General features: G+C 39.9%; 2 protein-coding genes across 4 annotated transcripts; one reads left to right on the top strand and one right to left on the bottom strand.

Moving 5' to 3' along the window:
- Nucleotides 1-771: 771 nt before the first annotated feature.
- NKIRAS1 (NFKB inhibitor interacting Ras like 1) lies at nucleotides 772-11,316 on the bottom strand. 2 transcript variants are annotated; one of them, XM_063303887.1, is made up of 3 exons: nucleotides 10,546-11,208; nucleotides 10,040-10,293; nucleotides 772-1,309 (listed from the first exon to the last, which is right to left on the bottom strand). In XM_063303887.1, exons 1-3 carry the CDS (start codon nucleotides 10,637-10,639, stop codon nucleotides 1,070-1,072), a joined length of 588 nt encoding a protein of 195 aa, XP_063159957.1. In that variant the 5' UTR covers nucleotides 10,640-11,208; the 3' UTR covers nucleotides 772-1,069. The 2 variants fall into 2 exon arrangements, with proteins under 2 accessions (XP_063159957.1, XP_063159956.1); XM_063303886.1 differs by lacking the exon at nucleotides 772-1,309 and adding an exon at nucleotides 11,231-11,316 and having other exon boundaries at nucleotides 9,565-10,293; nucleotides 10,546-10,668.
- Nucleotides 11,317-11,385: 69 nt separating this feature from the next.
- Nucleotides 11,386-15,079, top strand: RPL15 (ribosomal protein L15). 2 transcript variants are annotated; one of them, XR_010067965.1, is made up of 5 exons: nucleotides 11,386-11,441; nucleotides 12,568-12,752; nucleotides 13,133-13,269; nucleotides 13,730-13,813; nucleotides 14,717-14,810. XR_010067965.1 is itself a non-coding variant. In XM_063303894.1 (4 exons), the coding sequence occupies exons 2-4, from the start codon at nucleotides 12,581-12,583 to the stop codon at nucleotides 15,020-15,022; spliced, it is 615 nt and encodes a 204-aa protein (XP_063159964.1). In that variant the 5' UTR covers nucleotides 11,393-11,441; nucleotides 12,568-12,580; the 3' UTR covers nucleotides 15,023-15,079. The 2 variants fall into 2 exon arrangements, 1 of the variants encoding a protein (XP_063159964.1); XM_063303894.1 differs by lacking the exon at nucleotides 13,730-13,813 and having other exon boundaries at nucleotides 11,393-11,441; nucleotides 14,717-15,079.
- The last annotated feature ends 1,224 nt before the right edge of the window (nucleotides 15,080-16,303 follow it).

Consider the following 16,303-nt stretch of genomic DNA (forward strand, 5'->3'; position numbering starts at 1 on the left):
GTTAGAGCTAAAATTGGATGGAGCAATCCTTTCTCATGCTAATACTCTTTCTCTATGGACTTAATAAATTACCACTGGCTGATTTCACACAATATGTTAAGCCATAAACCATAGTTTATGGAACACACAGAATACTGTAGTGATACAGCACACGAAGGCAGAATCAAACAAATACTATAACATAGTCCAGTGTGTTTCAATCTCAGCAACTTTAAGATGTATGTATGCTGGCTATGAAATCCTGGGAGTTAGATGTCCACACCTCTTAAAGTTGTTGGAATTGAGAAACACCGCCTTAGCCTTTTAAATGAACCAAGCTACTTTTTTTTCTGATGCCCTCCTCTCTCTCTTTTTCAGGAGGCAGCTCCTGCTGCTGCACAGGAACAGATACGAGAGGGATTTTGAAATTGGGGATAGGTCCAAAATGGTCCCCATCCATCCGTGAAGCGATGGAAAGTTATTTTTCTTTCTTTGGCCCAATTTTTCACAGCCCTAGAGAACATTTTACACTAGCTGAGAGGAATGTCTGCTTTATGACAATCAATAGAAGTAACACTGGTTCATCCAAAAGCATTAGCAACTGTATCAGTACACTTCAAAGGGGAAGGTCAAATGCTTATTTTCTTCAGAAGCACCCAGTTCTCAGTCAGCTTCTCTTTTTCAGATATTATCTCTCAAAGCCACAGTACAATGAAAAAAGCTATGCAATGTATGATCAAAATAAACTTTTTTTTTCACCTTGCTCTTTCTTTTCTGAAATGCCCTTTTGTAATAAGTGGTGAGTGAAGTGGCAATATCCCAAATGACTCTTGAATGCCCCCTTTGGAAACAGAAGGCTTTCCTTTCTGTGCACTCTAGCATTCTCCAGCTTACATTCCATGAACATATAATTGAATACAGACAGCTATGATCATTCCAGTGTTTTTATGAAGCAATTTCAGATGCCATTGTGACCCTGATCTGTGAGAGTAGTTGCTCTAGAAATAAGTAACCATGACTGCACCATCAACTCCTCTGAGAATGCAAAAGCCACAGCAGATCCTTGGCCCAGCAGAAGGCAGAAGAGCATTCAGACATCTTCATTATTGCCTTTGAGTTTCCGCCCTGGTAAAGGAAATGTCGACTTGTTCTGTGATTGGCAGAGTCTGCTTGCTAACACCATAAAGGGCTCCATCAATGTCCTTCCATCAGTTACCGTTACTTCCCATAACTTCACTTTCTCAAACCTAGCCCACTGCTGTGCAACTTCCCTCCATACTTGTCTTTCTTCCAAAAGGTCAGTTTTATTACCTAAAACAATAATTGTCCCCTGGAAAAAAGGAATGAAACAAAACAGGAAAGAAGCTCAGTGGTGTAACACTTGGTATCAGTTTCCAAATATAGGATAATCAAAGTATTGGGGGAGACTGGAATGTCCTCTCCCCTGCACCTTAGACAGCTGCTATCATTCCAAGTAGACCATGTCACATTCAAAGAGATACACAGGCTGAAGAAATAATCCTTTGGCTGCTTGGCTCACTTCTTTAAATATGTTTTATTCAATTTTATAATGTAGTGGTTTAATAGTCACATTTAAAGTAGATGCACTGACATTGACTTGGTAACCACTAAAATCTTACTGATTTTATTTCCTCTAACATACAGTTTTAATCCTGTATTTTATTACCATTATTTATTTTAAAGGGTTTACCTCTCCATATATATTTTAAAACCATTTGTTGCCATAAAGGAGGTAACACCTATTTCTGCTCCACTGACCACAATAAAAGTGCAGTAGAACAGAACAATTATACAAGCAATAAAATATGTTCTAAAATGATAGCTACTATTACCATAGAACAAAATTTAGAAGTGGGCCCAACTTCAAGATACTTGAAAAACATTGCCATTAAAAACAAAGGGTGAGAGCCAGACTTAGTTAATTGTGGAGCAATCCCACTTTCGTGTCATTAATTTTAATATGTCTATTTGAACCATGATTATATCTGGATCTTACACAGGGATATGGGACTTAAAACCCTTTAGATGTGCTGAACTACAATATCCGGTATTGCCAATGATAAAAAATGCTAGGAGGTACAGACGTAGGTGTCCCCCTCCCCCTTGATTTAACGGAAAGTTTGAAGTAGCCCACACTGCTAAGCTTCAGACTGATGTCTGCAAAACTAGTACTTCCATCAGACAGGCCATCATTTGAGAAAAACCACAAGCACCTGCAAGTTTGCAGGTAAACAGCAATCAGTTACTGTCAGATAAATACTATAAATGACATAAATACTGTTTTTTTTTCTTCCTTCCAATGGAAAATTGCTACAAGTCAGTACAGGATTATTCAAACAGACCACTCCAAATCCAGCACACATGTACTGTAGGTGCGTGAAAGGGTTTATATACATTCAGCTCTATTTTAAGAGTATGACTCTATTCTACTTTTGCAGTACATTTGCTACCAGTATTTAAACATAAGTCTGTCTTCTATGTCTCTTTACAAGCATCTATATACTACTAAAACTCTCCTGTTTGTCTGTTTGTAACCTTCAATTGGCCAAAACGATGCATCATAGGGCAACAATTTTTGAAGCAAGGTACCTCAAATGGCCAACTTAATGCATCCAAAAACTGGGACCCATGACTCCTGTGGAATTGAAATTTAAAGGATCTTCACACCAGTTCTATTCACAAAGTTGGGGCCACTGCAGCATCACCGTAGTTAGCCATGGTCACATGATCGTGATTTCAGACTATACTTCCCAAAAACCTGTAGATTGCATGGCGCAAGGGAAAATGGGAGGGGTGTATCCCCACTCTCTTTCCCTCCTTGTGACTCCTGCACCCAATCGGCTGGCAGCAAGGCCCGATGGACGAGCAGTAATTGGCTGCCTCGGAACTGAGGCCGAAAATTGCAATCTCTTAACAGCAGTGGGCGGTGAGGGAAGGAGGGAGCAACTCACATGCCCGCTCTTGAGGTAGGGCAAGCTGGGAGGAGCCAGCAGTCTCTGGAGGAGGGGGGCCCTTGGGCATACACAGGGCTGGGGAGCAGGGGTACAGTTTTCCTCGCAGTCCAAGCTCCCTTTGTTCTCCCTCCCCCCAGCAAAGTGGCAGGCAGTTCTGCAGGTCATCTAAGGAGGTGGTGGCTTCACTGGGGCTCTGCTGAGGGTCATGAGGGGAGGGAAAATGCCACCAGCCTATATTATATGTAGAAAGAAGGATGACCCAACATGTCATGGGTATACTAGTGTTACTATAAAACTGTAGACAAAAGTATATTCACCACCAACTGGTGGGGAAAATATGACATGAAAACCTAGAACTCATTATGGTCGAAGAACCTACTGCAGTGTTAGATGGAGCTGCTGTATGTATTATGTATGTAATTACACTGTGAGATTCTGCTAAGGAACACTTGGGCACTTCAGACACTTGTGCTTTTTCACAAGCCATGCATAGTTTGAATGCTGGCTCAGCTGCACAAGTACTTAAAAGATTGGGATATAGCTTTTGTTGAGATGTTGAAAACAGAAAAATACTCTCAGAGTGAGGATTAAAAACTGACTGGCTGCTGTTAAATCTTGTTGCACATTGTCTATACAAGCTGAACCACCATCTTATTGGAATAGAGAATTATTAAGCTTTGCTATACAGTTGCTACAATATAATTCCCTTTCAGCTGAAATTTTATTTATATCTTTATTTATTACAGCAATTTGTATAAATCACATTTCCTGGTTGAGAATTTTTCACTAGTGGTTTGCATATGATTTAGCAAATTTTGTGTTGTAGTGGTAGAAGTTGAAAAAGAATTGCTGGATTCTAATAAACCACTTCTGCATATAATTATCTTGAGACAAAAGGAACAGATTATTCTGTATCAACGAAGTTCAACGTTAGATCAGCCTCCCTTGATCCTACTTATTGATACATCAAATCATTTTAACTCCTCAATAACTGCTAGTTGAAGTTTCTCTCACAAACATCTTATCTCTTAATAAACTCCAAATTTGGGGGGCTACAGTTGTCACAATTCTTGCCCACTAGGCCTGCTAGCTGGAACTAATGAGAGAATGAGGTCCAAAATTGGAAAGCACTAGATTATTTCTAATATAAACCAATGTTAGTAGGCCTTTTCTAAAATGTTGTATCTTTTTTGGGATGATGTGTCTTACTGAACTTAAAGCTACTTAGACTTTTTTCTCTTTAGCAAAATTCTTGAAATAATGAACAATATCTGCACTACCAGAGAGACTGGTAGAAACTGTAATCCCAACACATCTAGAAGACATGAGATGGGGACAGTTTTACTAGATTTTGGGAAAGTATCAGAATGATGAGGGTGACAGCAGTTTACTTTTCACAATTTACTTCCTTGTAGTGAGAATTCCCTTCAGCAAAGGATCGTTACCTTGTCGTGGTGCTGGAGCTTGAGCACCTCAATGATGCCATGAGCTAAACCGTGAAGGGCCACCCAAGATGGGAAGGTCATGACAGAGAGGTCGGACTAAATGCGATCCCTGGGGAAGGTAATGGCAACCCACCCCAGTATTCTTGCCATGAAAACTAAATGGATCAGTACAACCAGAGATATGTCGGTATACCATCGGAAGATGAGACCCCCAGGTTGGAAGATGGTCAAAATGCTACTGGGGAGGAACAGAGGATGAGTTCAACTAGCCCCAGAGGTGATGACGCAGCTAGCTCAAAGCCGAAAGGACGGCTAGCGGCCGACGGTGCTGGTGGTGAACGGCGAATCCGATGTTCTAAGGATCAACACACCATTGGAACCTGGAATGTAAGATCTATGAGCCAGGGCAAATTGGATGTGGTTATTGGTGAGATGTCAAGATTAAAGATAGACATTCTGGGCGTCAGTGAACTGAAATGGACTGGAATGGGCCACTTCACATCAAATGACCACCAGATCTACTACTGTGGACAAGAGGACCACAGAAGAAATGGAGTAGCCATCATAATTAATAGTCAAGTGGCTAAAGCAGTGCTTGGATACAATCCAAAAAACGACAGAATGATCTCAATTCGAATTCAGGGCAAGCCATCTAACATCACAGTGATCCAAATATACGCCCGAACCACAAATGCTGAAGAAGCTGAAGTAGAGCAGCTCTATGAGGATCTGCAGCACCTACTGGACAACACACCTGAAAGAGATGTTATTTTCATCACAAGAGACTGGAATGCTAAGGTGGGCAGTCAAATGACACCTGGAATTACAGGTAAGTATGGCCTGGGAGAACAAAACGAAGCAGGACATAGGCTGATAGAATTTTGCCAAGACAACTCACTCTGCATAACAAACACTCTCTTCCAACAACCTAAGAGACAGCTTTATACATGGACTTCACCAGATGGACAACACAGAAATCAGATTGACTACATCCTTTGCAGCCAAAGGTGGCGGACATCTGTACAGTCGGTAAAAACAAGACCTGGAGCTGACTGTAGTTCAGATCACGAACTTCTTCTTGCACAATTTAGGATCAGACTCAAGAGATTAGGGAAGACCCACAGATCAGCTAGATATGAGCTCACTAATATTCCTAAGGAATATGCAGTGGAGATGAAGAATAGATTTAAGGGACTGGACTTAGTAGATAGGGTCCCGGAAGAACTATGGACAGAAGTTCGCAGCATTGTTCAGGAGGCGGCAACAAAATACATCCCAAAGAAAGAAAAAACCAAGAAGGCAAAATGGCTGTCTGCTGAGACACTAGAAGTAGCCCAAGAAAGAAGGAAAGCAAAAGGCAAGAGTGATAGGGGGAGATATGCCCAATTAAATGCAAAATTCCAGAGGTTAGCCAGAAGAGATAAGGAATTATTTTTAAACAAGCAATGCGCGGAAGTGGAAGAAGACAATAGAATAGGAAGGACAAGAGACCTCTTCCAGAAAATTAGAAACATCGGAGGTACATTCCAGGCCAAAATGGGTATGATCAAAAACAAAGATGGCAAGGACCTAACAGAAGAAGAGATCAAGAAAAGGTGGCAAGAATATACAGAAGACCTGTATAGGAAGGATAACAATATCGGGGATAGCTTTGACGGTGTGGTCAGTGAGCTAGAGCCAGACATCCTGAAGAGTGAGGTTGAATGGGCCTTAAGAAGCATTGCTAATAACAAGGCAGCAGGACACAACGGCATCCCAGCTGAACTGTTCAAAATCTTGCAAGATGATGCTGTCAAGGTAATGCATGCTATATGCCAGCAAATTTGGAAAACATAAGAATGGCCATCAGATTGGAAAAAATCAACTTATATCCCCATACCAAAAAAGGGAAACACTAAAGAATGTTCAAACTATCGAACAGTGGCACTCATTTCACATGCCAGTAAGGTAATGCTCAAGATCCTTCAAGGTAGACTTCAGCAGTTCATGGAGCGAGAATTGCCAGATGTACAAGCTAGCTTTAGAAAAGGCAGAGGAACTAGAGACCAAATTGCCAATATCCGCTGGATAATGGAAAAAGCCAGGGAGTTTCAGAAAAACATCTATTTCTGTATTATTGACTATTCTAAAGCCTTTGACTGTGTGGACCATAACAAACTGTGGCAAGTTCTTTTGGTATGGGGATACCAAGTCAACTTGTATGCCTCCTGAAGAATCTGTATAACGACCAAGTAGCAACAGTAAGAACAGACCACGGAACAACGGACTGGTTTAAGATTGGGAAAGGAGTACGGCAGGGCTGTATACTCTCACCCTACCTATTCAACTTGTATGCAGAACACATCATGCGACAAGCTGGGCTTGAGGAATCCAAGGCTGGAGTTAAAATCTCTGGAAGAAACATTAACAATCTCAGATATGCAGATGATACCACTCTGATGGCTGAAAGTGAAGAGGAACTGAGGAGCCTTATGATGGTGAAAGAAGAAAGTGCAAAAGCTGGCTTGCAGCTAAACCTCAAAAAAACCAAGATTATGGCAACCAGCTTGATTGATAACTGGCAAATAGAGGGAGAAAATGTAGAAGCAGTGAAAGACTTTGTATTCCTAGGTGCAAAGATTACTGCAGATGCTGACTGCAGTCAGGAAATCAGAAGATGCTTAATCCTTGGGAGAAGAGCAATGACAAATCTCGATAAAATAGTTAAGAGCAGAGACATCACACTGACAACAAAGGCCTGCATAGTTAAAGCAATGGTGTTCCCCATAGTAACATATGGCTGCGAGAGCTGGACCATAAGGAAGGCTGAGAGAAGGAAGATTGATGCTTTTGAACTGTGTTGGAGGGAAATTCTGAGAGTGCCTTGGACTGCAAGAAGATCAAACCAGTCCATCCTCCAGGAAATAAAGCCAGACTGCTCACTTGAGGGAATGATATTAAAGGCAAAACTGAAATACTTTGGCCACATAATGAGAAGACACCCTGGAGAAGATGCTGATGCTAGGGAGAGTGGAAGGCAAAAGGAAGAGGGGCCGACCAAAGGCAAGATGGATGGATGATATTCTAGAGGTGATGGACTTGTCCCTGGGGGAGCTGGGGGTGTCGACGACCGACAGGAAGCTCTGGCGTGGGCTGGTCCATGAAGTCACGAAGAGTCGGAAGCGACTAAACGAATAAACAACAAAGTGAGAATTCCCCTTCTGCTTCTTCTTATAGTTGAATTTTGCAAGGATATGCTATTAGATTTAGACTTTGTTTTAGTGGATGTTTTTATCTTCTTAACCATGGCATTACAATCCTTTACATTGCAAGTCTAAGTCTGAATCCAATTAACAATATTTACACGATATAACATGCTCAGAGTTTCCCTGCTACAGGGATTGTACCTAATATCAAAAAGCAGCTGATTTAAGGGTACAGTTCTGCTGGATATGAAGAAGCTTGGAACTGAGGTGTTTTGCTTTGGTCTTCAGTAAACTGAAATTTAGCTTCTTAAAGGCTATTTGTGTGTTAGAAATCTGACATCAAATCAGAAATTTTCAGACTGCTGTCATTAAAGGAGAGCATGACAACTACTTTTCCTCTGCAGCAATGGATAAAAAGAAGAGAAAAATTACAAAGCCCTTTTCTTTCTGTACAAGGAATCAATTATGTTAAATCAATAAATGTTGGATGGTTCAGATTCCTTGATAGTAATCTACACTGATAAATTAAGCTACATCATAGTCAGCTACTATGACAACCACTTATACAATCAGATTAAGAAACAAATTTAGGAACAAACAGTACAGTTGCTGTGTTGTAATAAGAATCTGTTGCCCTTTTCTTCCTTTTCACATTCTGATACACTTAGTAGTTTAATACAGGAAATTGTCCTGATCCAGATACTATGGCTCTTCAACCATAATTCTGGTCATATATTCATTAATCATTTGTTGCAACGAACATTTTAATTTATTCAATGTATATTCCCTTTTTAGCATTCTTGATGGCCAACAATGACCAAACCACAAACATACAGAAACCAAAGTAAAATTAAACTTATTAACACTTATTAAAAGGAAAAGTGTGCCTTGGCTTCTATTCTGAAAATGAAATCAGATGCAACTTCCTAGAGGAAAGGGCTAAATTCAGCTCTCCTTTTTTCTTTCCAGAAAGAGCCTATTTGTACTGTTAATAATTTTCTGATAAGGGCTATACATATACTCTAAAATTGTATGCACAGAACTTATTTGCAGTGAATGAGTTCTTGCCAAGTTTCTATATCCAGTGGCTCTAGCTAACTGGGAACAATTAACTCTGGAGGAATTAAGAGTCCCCAAGATTTGTCTTTCCTTTTCTTCCTCCTCACCCCAATTCACAAACCATACTGTTCCTACTTATTTACTGAATTTGTACCATATATGCTCACCAAATAAGGTTCAATGTGGCACTGTACACAGAAGGGTGGGTCTGCACAGACAATGGAAAAGAGTGAGAAAAAATATTGTCCCAATGGCACATGAGCTGTGTTATTTCAGATTACAGAATTATACCACTAAATGCTTCTCCTGTTTTCTTTTCACTTGGCCTAGTAACCACCAGATGTTTTAGATTTGATCTCCTTTAGTCCCAGCCAACATAGGTGATAACAAGTGTCTGGGGAAGTTATCATTCAAAATATTTGGAAGGTATCAGACTTTTGGAACAGTCTGAGTGAAAAGAAGAAACAGCAGCAGCAGCTTGTTTCTAAGTGAGGACTACCACACACAAGGGGAATTAGACTCTCAAGCTACTGTATTCGATGTTAAACAGAAACACAAATTATCAGCCAACAGATCCCACTTACAGAACACTGAGAATCTACTGTCTTCTTACAACAGGCTCATGAGACTGAATTAAAGCCATACAGCAGTGACTTTTTACAGAACTTACTGCTGTAATGCTCCATTCAGCACATGAAATCAGCCAGCCCGATGTATTACACAAATACTTCCTTTGACAACAGCTATCCACCTGCAAACTTGTTTTAGATGGCCCTGGATGAGAGTTCTCTGCCTGTGTGTGTTTTGTCAGAAGCATTTGATCCCATTAGAAGCTCAATATATCTACAATTTATTAAAAGAAGGTACACAGTGTCATGAGTGTGTGAAATCATTCAGTGGGGCAAGATACAGAATCCTGGCAGCAAATACTTCACATGAAGGACTCACATAGAAGCACACCCAATTATGTCCTGGTTTTTCTCTAAATTAACTGCCCATTATGGCAAGTAGTAGTACTAAGTCTCCTATCCATTTCCAATAGTAGTACTATGGAGATCCTATCCATTTCTTCTGAAGGGGACTCTTCCAAACAGACTGAGAGGCAGAAGGGTCAGGAAAGAATAGAAGGGGAAAGAAAACCCGTTGAGCAAGCAGGCATCAACTAGGACAACGCTGAATGTCACCCAGGGCAAGCCAGCTCTTTACAGTGAGATTATCCAAAGTGGAGGTACTTCCCTTTCTTTCAACTCCACACCCAAAATCCCTGACACATTCAAAATTATAGGATGACGACTAATAAGCAGCCTGGAAAAATCGTTTAAGTAATAAGCTCATCTTGCTTTGTGCATAAAATAATAATAATAATACTGCAAATAGAGCTGAAAAATTACAGGGCGTGGTCTTTTATCTCTTTTTTTCCTCTAAATTTGTCAATCTCCTTTTTGAGCCAGTCAACTTTCTCAAAAGATTCCAGGCTATTTACAGCATACACTAGAACAAAGCCGTCTGCAATAGAATAGTAATGCCTTGGGAATTCCTCTCCTCCTTGCAGTCCTCTGGTGTCATACAGACGTAACTGTTCTTTTAGTCCTCTATCTGTTTCAGCCACAGCGACATACACATCTTCTATAGTTCTGCTGCACTCTTCACCTATTTTTAAAAATAGAAATGATAGAGCGACCAGTTCTTGGGGGAAAAAATCATCCTCTCCAATCTAGCATTCATGTTTTCCACAAAGCAGCTTGGTTCAAGAAAATCCAAATGCCTATAGGGATCAAAGCGAATATGTTATATGGATTGTTTTACATATGCTACTACCATCAGGTGGAATTTTTTTAACTATTAAACTGGCAGCTATCTTACAACATTAGTTAGAAAATAAAGAAGGTGCATCTTTCTTACCGACACTGTGATTACCATATAGAACTTGTTCCAAGATGGCCGTCTTCCCCACTGAACACATTCCACAAACCACCACTTTGAAGCCCTTTCCCATCTTCTTTCAGACTATTAGAAATCCAGAACCTATAGGCCATCCAGAATTGTAGTTATTTTTCTCATTTCACGGATTGTTTAAAGATAAAAGTACGCTATTGCTACAAGTCATTGAGGTGAGAGGCAATTCCATTTAAAATTACCGCACAACTTTCCTTAGATCCTTAAGATTTATCCATGCTTCTGAGGTGACAAGCAAAAAGGCTTTTAGAACTATTTCTTCACTTATAAAACATAAGCCTATTACCTTTTTCCACGACGTTAATTAAACTGGAACAGCTACCATTTCTTTGTTAAAGAGCAACGAATAGATAAAAGTGGAATTGAAATATGGAAGAATTACTCTGCACTCCAATTCCTTTAACACGCAATGAGCTTCCAATTCTGGGATAAAAATGGAATTTAATTTAAAATAAGATCTTAGGCATGACGTCCATTTTCAGCATCTACCCCCAAACTTATAATATGTTAAAAAATAGTAAAGGCGAAAGTGTATCTCCAAAGCATTCTATCTTCACCCATTAAAAGTCATGAAAACAGTCCCACTGTGTGATTAAGGAGAATCTTCTCTAGAATAATTTTCATGCCGTACTTTAAATCAATATAACTCGCAGAGAGCGACTGGCCAACAGTCACAGGTCCCAGCTTTACCCCAGGGCACGAAAGCCAGCCTCTCCAAACACGTGTTCCCCATGAACTACATCTCCCAGCAAGCATCTGAACACAGACTCTTTCCTGCCCGCTTCCGTTGCAAAGCATTTTGGGAGAGAGGCCTCTTCCTTTCCGGCTCCGGGCGCTTTCTGGTAAGGTTTGCGGGGTGGTTGCTGTTGATGATTTATCTATTGTCATCCTAAAGTCTGGACGCTTCTGGCATATATTTGGTCCGCCGTCTTATGGGTCGAGGTTCGGGCAGAGAGGATGGTTAGGTTTTGTCAGCTGTGGAAAAGAGAGAAGCTTTCTTCCTCTAGCGTTTGGTTGGCAGGATGGCGTCTTGGGCCTTAGGCTACCAGGAGAGATGGTCAAACGAAAACGGCTTGTGGGCTGGGAGGATGAGAATGGAAACGGAAAGAGTCGTTGATATGCTGCCTTGGTTTGGCATCGGGGCTTTTCTTACTGCTCAGAGTTGCGTTGAAAGTCGAGCGATGGCAGCTCAATGCAAACCTCTTGGGGGAAGGGACCCTGTAGAAGTAGTAGAGCAGATCTTCTGCACGAAGCCCCCGTTTCAGTCCGTGATATTTCCATTTAAACGGATCCGATAGGCAATCAAGGGAAAAAAACTTTTGTGAGAGTCAGAATAGAGAATAACTCCGCAGATTATAAAGCGGACTTGGTTTAAGTCTGTTTTTTTAGATACTAAAGGATGTGAAAAATATCTACTTACGACCTTTGGGCAGTTGCTGTCAGAGTAGATGGTTCAAGTACACTGGCTTGATATAAAGCAGCAACCTATGTTTCTGACTTCAAAAGCTAAAACCTAGAGAATTTTAGAGGAATTGCTACCTAGTACTGGAAAAAAAACATGTTGTGTATAGTGAATATACATATATATTCATACGTGTGTATGGTATATATAGTAAGCAAATATAACAAGTGAAGTTGTATCTTGGACATCTTAAGGACATCTGATGGAACAAAGCAAACCAGTTATGCCATGCTGTTTTTCCTTGACCTGGCAAACATGCTTTTCTCTGGGACTAAAGTTAACATTGCTTTTACGAGTATGTGCGTTCTTACCCAGCACATTAGCAGAAAAAAAGAAACCAGATCACCAAAGAATAATGGCATATTTATTACGGATTTACTTACTGGTTGGTTTTACGGAGTTTAGTTTTAGATACTGGAAAGCATTGTTCTTTTTAAGGGAGTGCTTTTTAGTATATGACTGTTTTTAAAGAAATATGGTATAGCATAATTCTGCATTTCTTTTAGTGGGTAAGTCAGAATGGGTGCCTACAAGTACATCCAAGAACTATGGAGGAAGAAGCAATCTGATGTGATGCGTTTCCTCTTGCGTGTCCGTTGCTGGCAATATCGCCAGCTGTCGGCTCTTCATCGAGCTCCTCGCCCAACCAGACCAGACAAAGCCCGCAGGCTGGGATATAAAGCCAAGCAAGGTAACAGGAACATTAAAAAGTTTGCTTGGTCTGTATGTTTGATTGCATGCTTATTACATATTTGGGGAAAATACTGATCCAATATAACAGTAATTCCTACACTAAGCAGTATAAATTATCTGGCACATAGCTATACATCCAAAGACTGTAAACTGCAGGGAAACATCTGAAAAGTCAACTTGGTGGAATGGAGGCTTATATAAGGCAGCAAGTCTTGACATTTTATTTTGTCTACATTGTGTGAATCCAATTCCTATCATTTTTTTTCCTGCTGTAGATCATCTCAGATGAACAAAATGGACCATATAAAAATATAGGATAGGCAAGTAGCTGGACAAAAGTTATTAAGATTTTTAAAATGCTGTTTGTTTCTGTTGTAGGTTATGTCATCTATCGCATCCGAGTTCGTCGTGGTGGTCGTAAACGTCCCGTCCCTAAGGGTGCTACTTACGGAAAACCTGTGCATCATGGTGTGAACCAGTTGAAGTTTGCCCGGAGTCTGCAGTCTGTAGCAGAGGTAGATATATCTTGAGAAGAATCTGATGAAATTTTAGAAGACCATGACCGATAGCATGATAAGTGGCATATATTATAAACTATAATATAGCAATATAATATAATGTAACATAGTGTAGTGTAGAATGTATTAAAAACTAATATATGTTTAACTAATGAAAATATTCCTCGCTGAGTAGTAGTGAAGGTGTAACTGTTTCTAATTTTAGGTGGAACGTGTCTTTTTTTAAAGGATGCTGTGGTAAATAGCGATGCATAACCTTCACTTATATGGAGATAGTGTTTCTGCATAAATATAACTCGACCTATAGAGCAGTAAAGAAACCAATCAGAGAAAGAACATGCTATATAGCAAAAAGATAACCAATTTCATGTTTGCAATTGAGTTTGATGGCTCAATAGTAACTATTCTTGGTGGGTTGAACTAGATTTTAAGTATTATCTGTATTCCTTGTTTTCAGGAGACATAGCTAATTCAAGTGCTGTGTTACCATAGTTCACATGAGAACTCTCCCCACTTGCCACTCAAATGCTGTCAGCCTTGGGTAAGCATCCATGCATGGTATATGCATGAAAACTTCCATACAGGAGAGTCCTGAAAATGCAGGGTTCTGGCTCATGGGGAAACCAATATACTTTGAGTTGTACAGAAATCCACATTGAACACATGAACGTTTGCAGGAGGCTGGCATTATTTGAGCAGCATTGGTTGGGGATAATAGCTCACTGGTGAGTAATAGCTAATACTAATACCTGAATAGAACAATTCTTCAAAGCATAGAATTTGTGGAGTCAAAATGTTACTTCAGAGCTGGGAAAATATGAGAGATAGCCACTGAGGAAGATGAAATACTTGTTTATCAATCGAAGCAAGTATTTGTAGCTCAGGGTTGAACTGTGGAGTCCTTGGTGCTCTCTGAGCCTTGTGGTTTTCTTGCAGACGTTTCATTGCCAGACTAGGCAACATCTTCAGTGCGAAGAGGGAGTGGGCCTTGCTCTCAGTTTACATACCGTGGCTTGCCCTGCTTGTGTTGGTAGGGGTGTTGTTCAAGGAACTATTAACTCAGTCAACCAAACAAGCAGCAAACAACAGCCCAATCAAAGAACTCCCAAGGAGAGAACAGCACCCCTACCAACACAAGCAGGGCAAGCCACAGTATATAAACTGAGAGCAAGGCCCACTCCCTCTTCGCACTGAAGATGTTGCCTAGTCTGGCAATGAAACGTCTGCAAGAAAACCACAAGGCTCAGAGAGCACCAAGGACTCCACATACTTGTTTATCCCCTCTGTAAAGAAAGGGATTATTAAATTCCTTGTAAGTATTTTAGTCTTTAAATATCAAGACTATTCTATTTCCTTTGCACCAAGTTTCTCAATCTGATTTCATCTGTATGACAGATATATAGATACACATACTTAAAATATTTTTATAATTTTTTTTGTCTAGGAGCGTGCTGGCCGACACTGTGGAGCCTTGAGAGTGCTGAATTCTTACTGGGTGGGTGAGGATTCCACATACAAGTTCTTTGAGGTCATTCTGATTGATCCTTTCCACAAAGCTATCAGGCGCAATCCAGATACCCAATGGATCACCAAGCCAGTTCACAAACACAGAGAGATGCGTGGGCTGACCTCTGCTGGTAGGAAGAGCCGTGGCCTTGGCAAGGGCCACAAGTTCCATCACACAATCGGTGGTTCACGCCGTGCTGCATGGAGACGACACAACACTTTGCAGCTTCATCGTTATCGCTGATTCTTTTGCTTATAAATTTCTCATAATAAAAAGTCATCCAGAGGCTTTACATTTCCATTGCTTTGTGTTGTTATTGAGCTGAAACTGGGATAAACAGTGGGCTTTTTCTGCAGTTGATTAAAGGGTTCTTACTCCAACTTCTCAGAATTGTTCCTTGATCACTGATCTATAAACATGTAACTAGTACATGCAACAGAAACTCACCTGCGTTTATCTTAAATACAGATACTATGAACGATTTAGAATTATTTTGATTCTAAATTTTGGAGGAGGTTGAAAACAAAAGCAGTACCTGGACTGGGAAAAAATGCTTTGCAATGTGAGCAAATTTTGGAATTATATTGAAGTGGTTATTCCAAAAGTGATGTAATGAAGATATGGTTAATAAATTTGAAATTGACTTTATTACAGGTTAAGCTATGTTGTAATCATAATTTGTCTAGCTTGCTCTGATAACATTTTCTGGAAGTAGGATTATTGGATATCCTTGTTCACAGTATGCTATTTTGTCAGCCCTTAAAGTAGGCATTAAAAAATGGTTAGTCAAAGGTGTCTTCATAATAATTGAGCCACATCATGTTTAAAATAAGACTGATTACTTGCTCCTAAACCAGTAGTACATGTTTATACATTCACACGTAGTCTCTGTAATACAGTTGTAGTTTGAAAATGGTAGTTAAATGCAGGGCTTCAGTTAATATTAAGATTGTTATATAGGGGCCCCCTCGAACTCCCTCTCATAACTCCCTTTATTTATTTTCAGATAAAATTGTTCACTTAATTCCAAACAGAAAAATCTAAAAGCCATAGTATTGTGCTTAATTTATTGACAAATGAGAAAGGGCTGAGTGGTCTCCATCCATTTGCATTGAGAACAAAATGAACAGTTAGGAAATTACACTTAAAGAGTTTGAAAACTGAAATCTCACTACATAATTACTTTTGATTAAAACTGCTTATCCATTCTTAACTGATCATTTAAGTACCCGGGAAGACTGAGAAATTTTGGAACTGGGATGTGGTCACTTACCAACCATAGCACTATATACTGTATTCTGGATGTTTTGAGAACTGGATAATGCTGACAGCAGAATTTGATTATCATCAGAAATCAGCTAGTGCCTAACAGCAGGCAAATGATCTCATGTAGAACAGCCGTTTTAAATTTCTTTAAATGTTCAGAGATTATGTGGGTGCCAATTGTGGGGGGTGGGAGTGATTGTGTCAATACAAAAGTTACGAAGTTTGTCCCAAATTTAGAATAAATCCTTGTATTTGGAA

The sequence above is a fragment of the Candoia aspera genome, chromosome 4 (assembly GCF_035149785.1).
Source record: "Candoia aspera isolate rCanAsp1 chromosome 4, rCanAsp1.hap2, whole genome shotgun sequence".
Taxonomy (NCBI): domain Eukaryota; kingdom Metazoa; phylum Chordata; class Lepidosauria; order Squamata; family Boidae; genus Candoia; species Candoia aspera.

What these genes read in the sequence shown, in the direction of transcription:
- NKIRAS1 (XM_063303887.1), bottom strand. Translation starts at nt 10,639, where the DNA reads ATGGGAAAGGGCTTCAAAGTGGTGGTTTGTGGAATGTGTTCAGTGGGG. An exon ending in ATATGGTAATCACAGTGTCG is followed by an intron (nt 10,294 to 10,545) that starts GTAAGAAAGATG and finishes TTTTAAAAATAG; the next exon opens with GTGAAGAGTGCAGCAGAACT. An exon ending in AAAAAGAGATAAAAGACCAC is followed by an intron (nt 1,310 to 10,039) that starts GCCCTGTAATTT and finishes CCTTTTTTCCAG; the next exon opens with GGGACAATTATTGTTTTAGG.
- RPL15 (XM_063303894.1), top strand. Translation starts at nt 12,581, where the DNA reads ATGGGTGCCTACAAGTACATCCAAGAACTATGGAGGAAGAAGCAATCT. An exon ending in GGGATATAAAGCCAAGCAAG is followed by an intron (nt 12,753 to 13,132) that starts GTAACAGGAACA and finishes TTTCTGTTGTAG; the next exon opens with GTTATGTCATCTATCGCATC. An exon ending in GTCTGCAGTCTGTAGCAGAG is followed by an intron (nt 13,270 to 14,716) that starts GTAGATATATCT and finishes TTTTTTGTCTAG; the next exon opens with GAGCGTGCTGGCCGACACTG.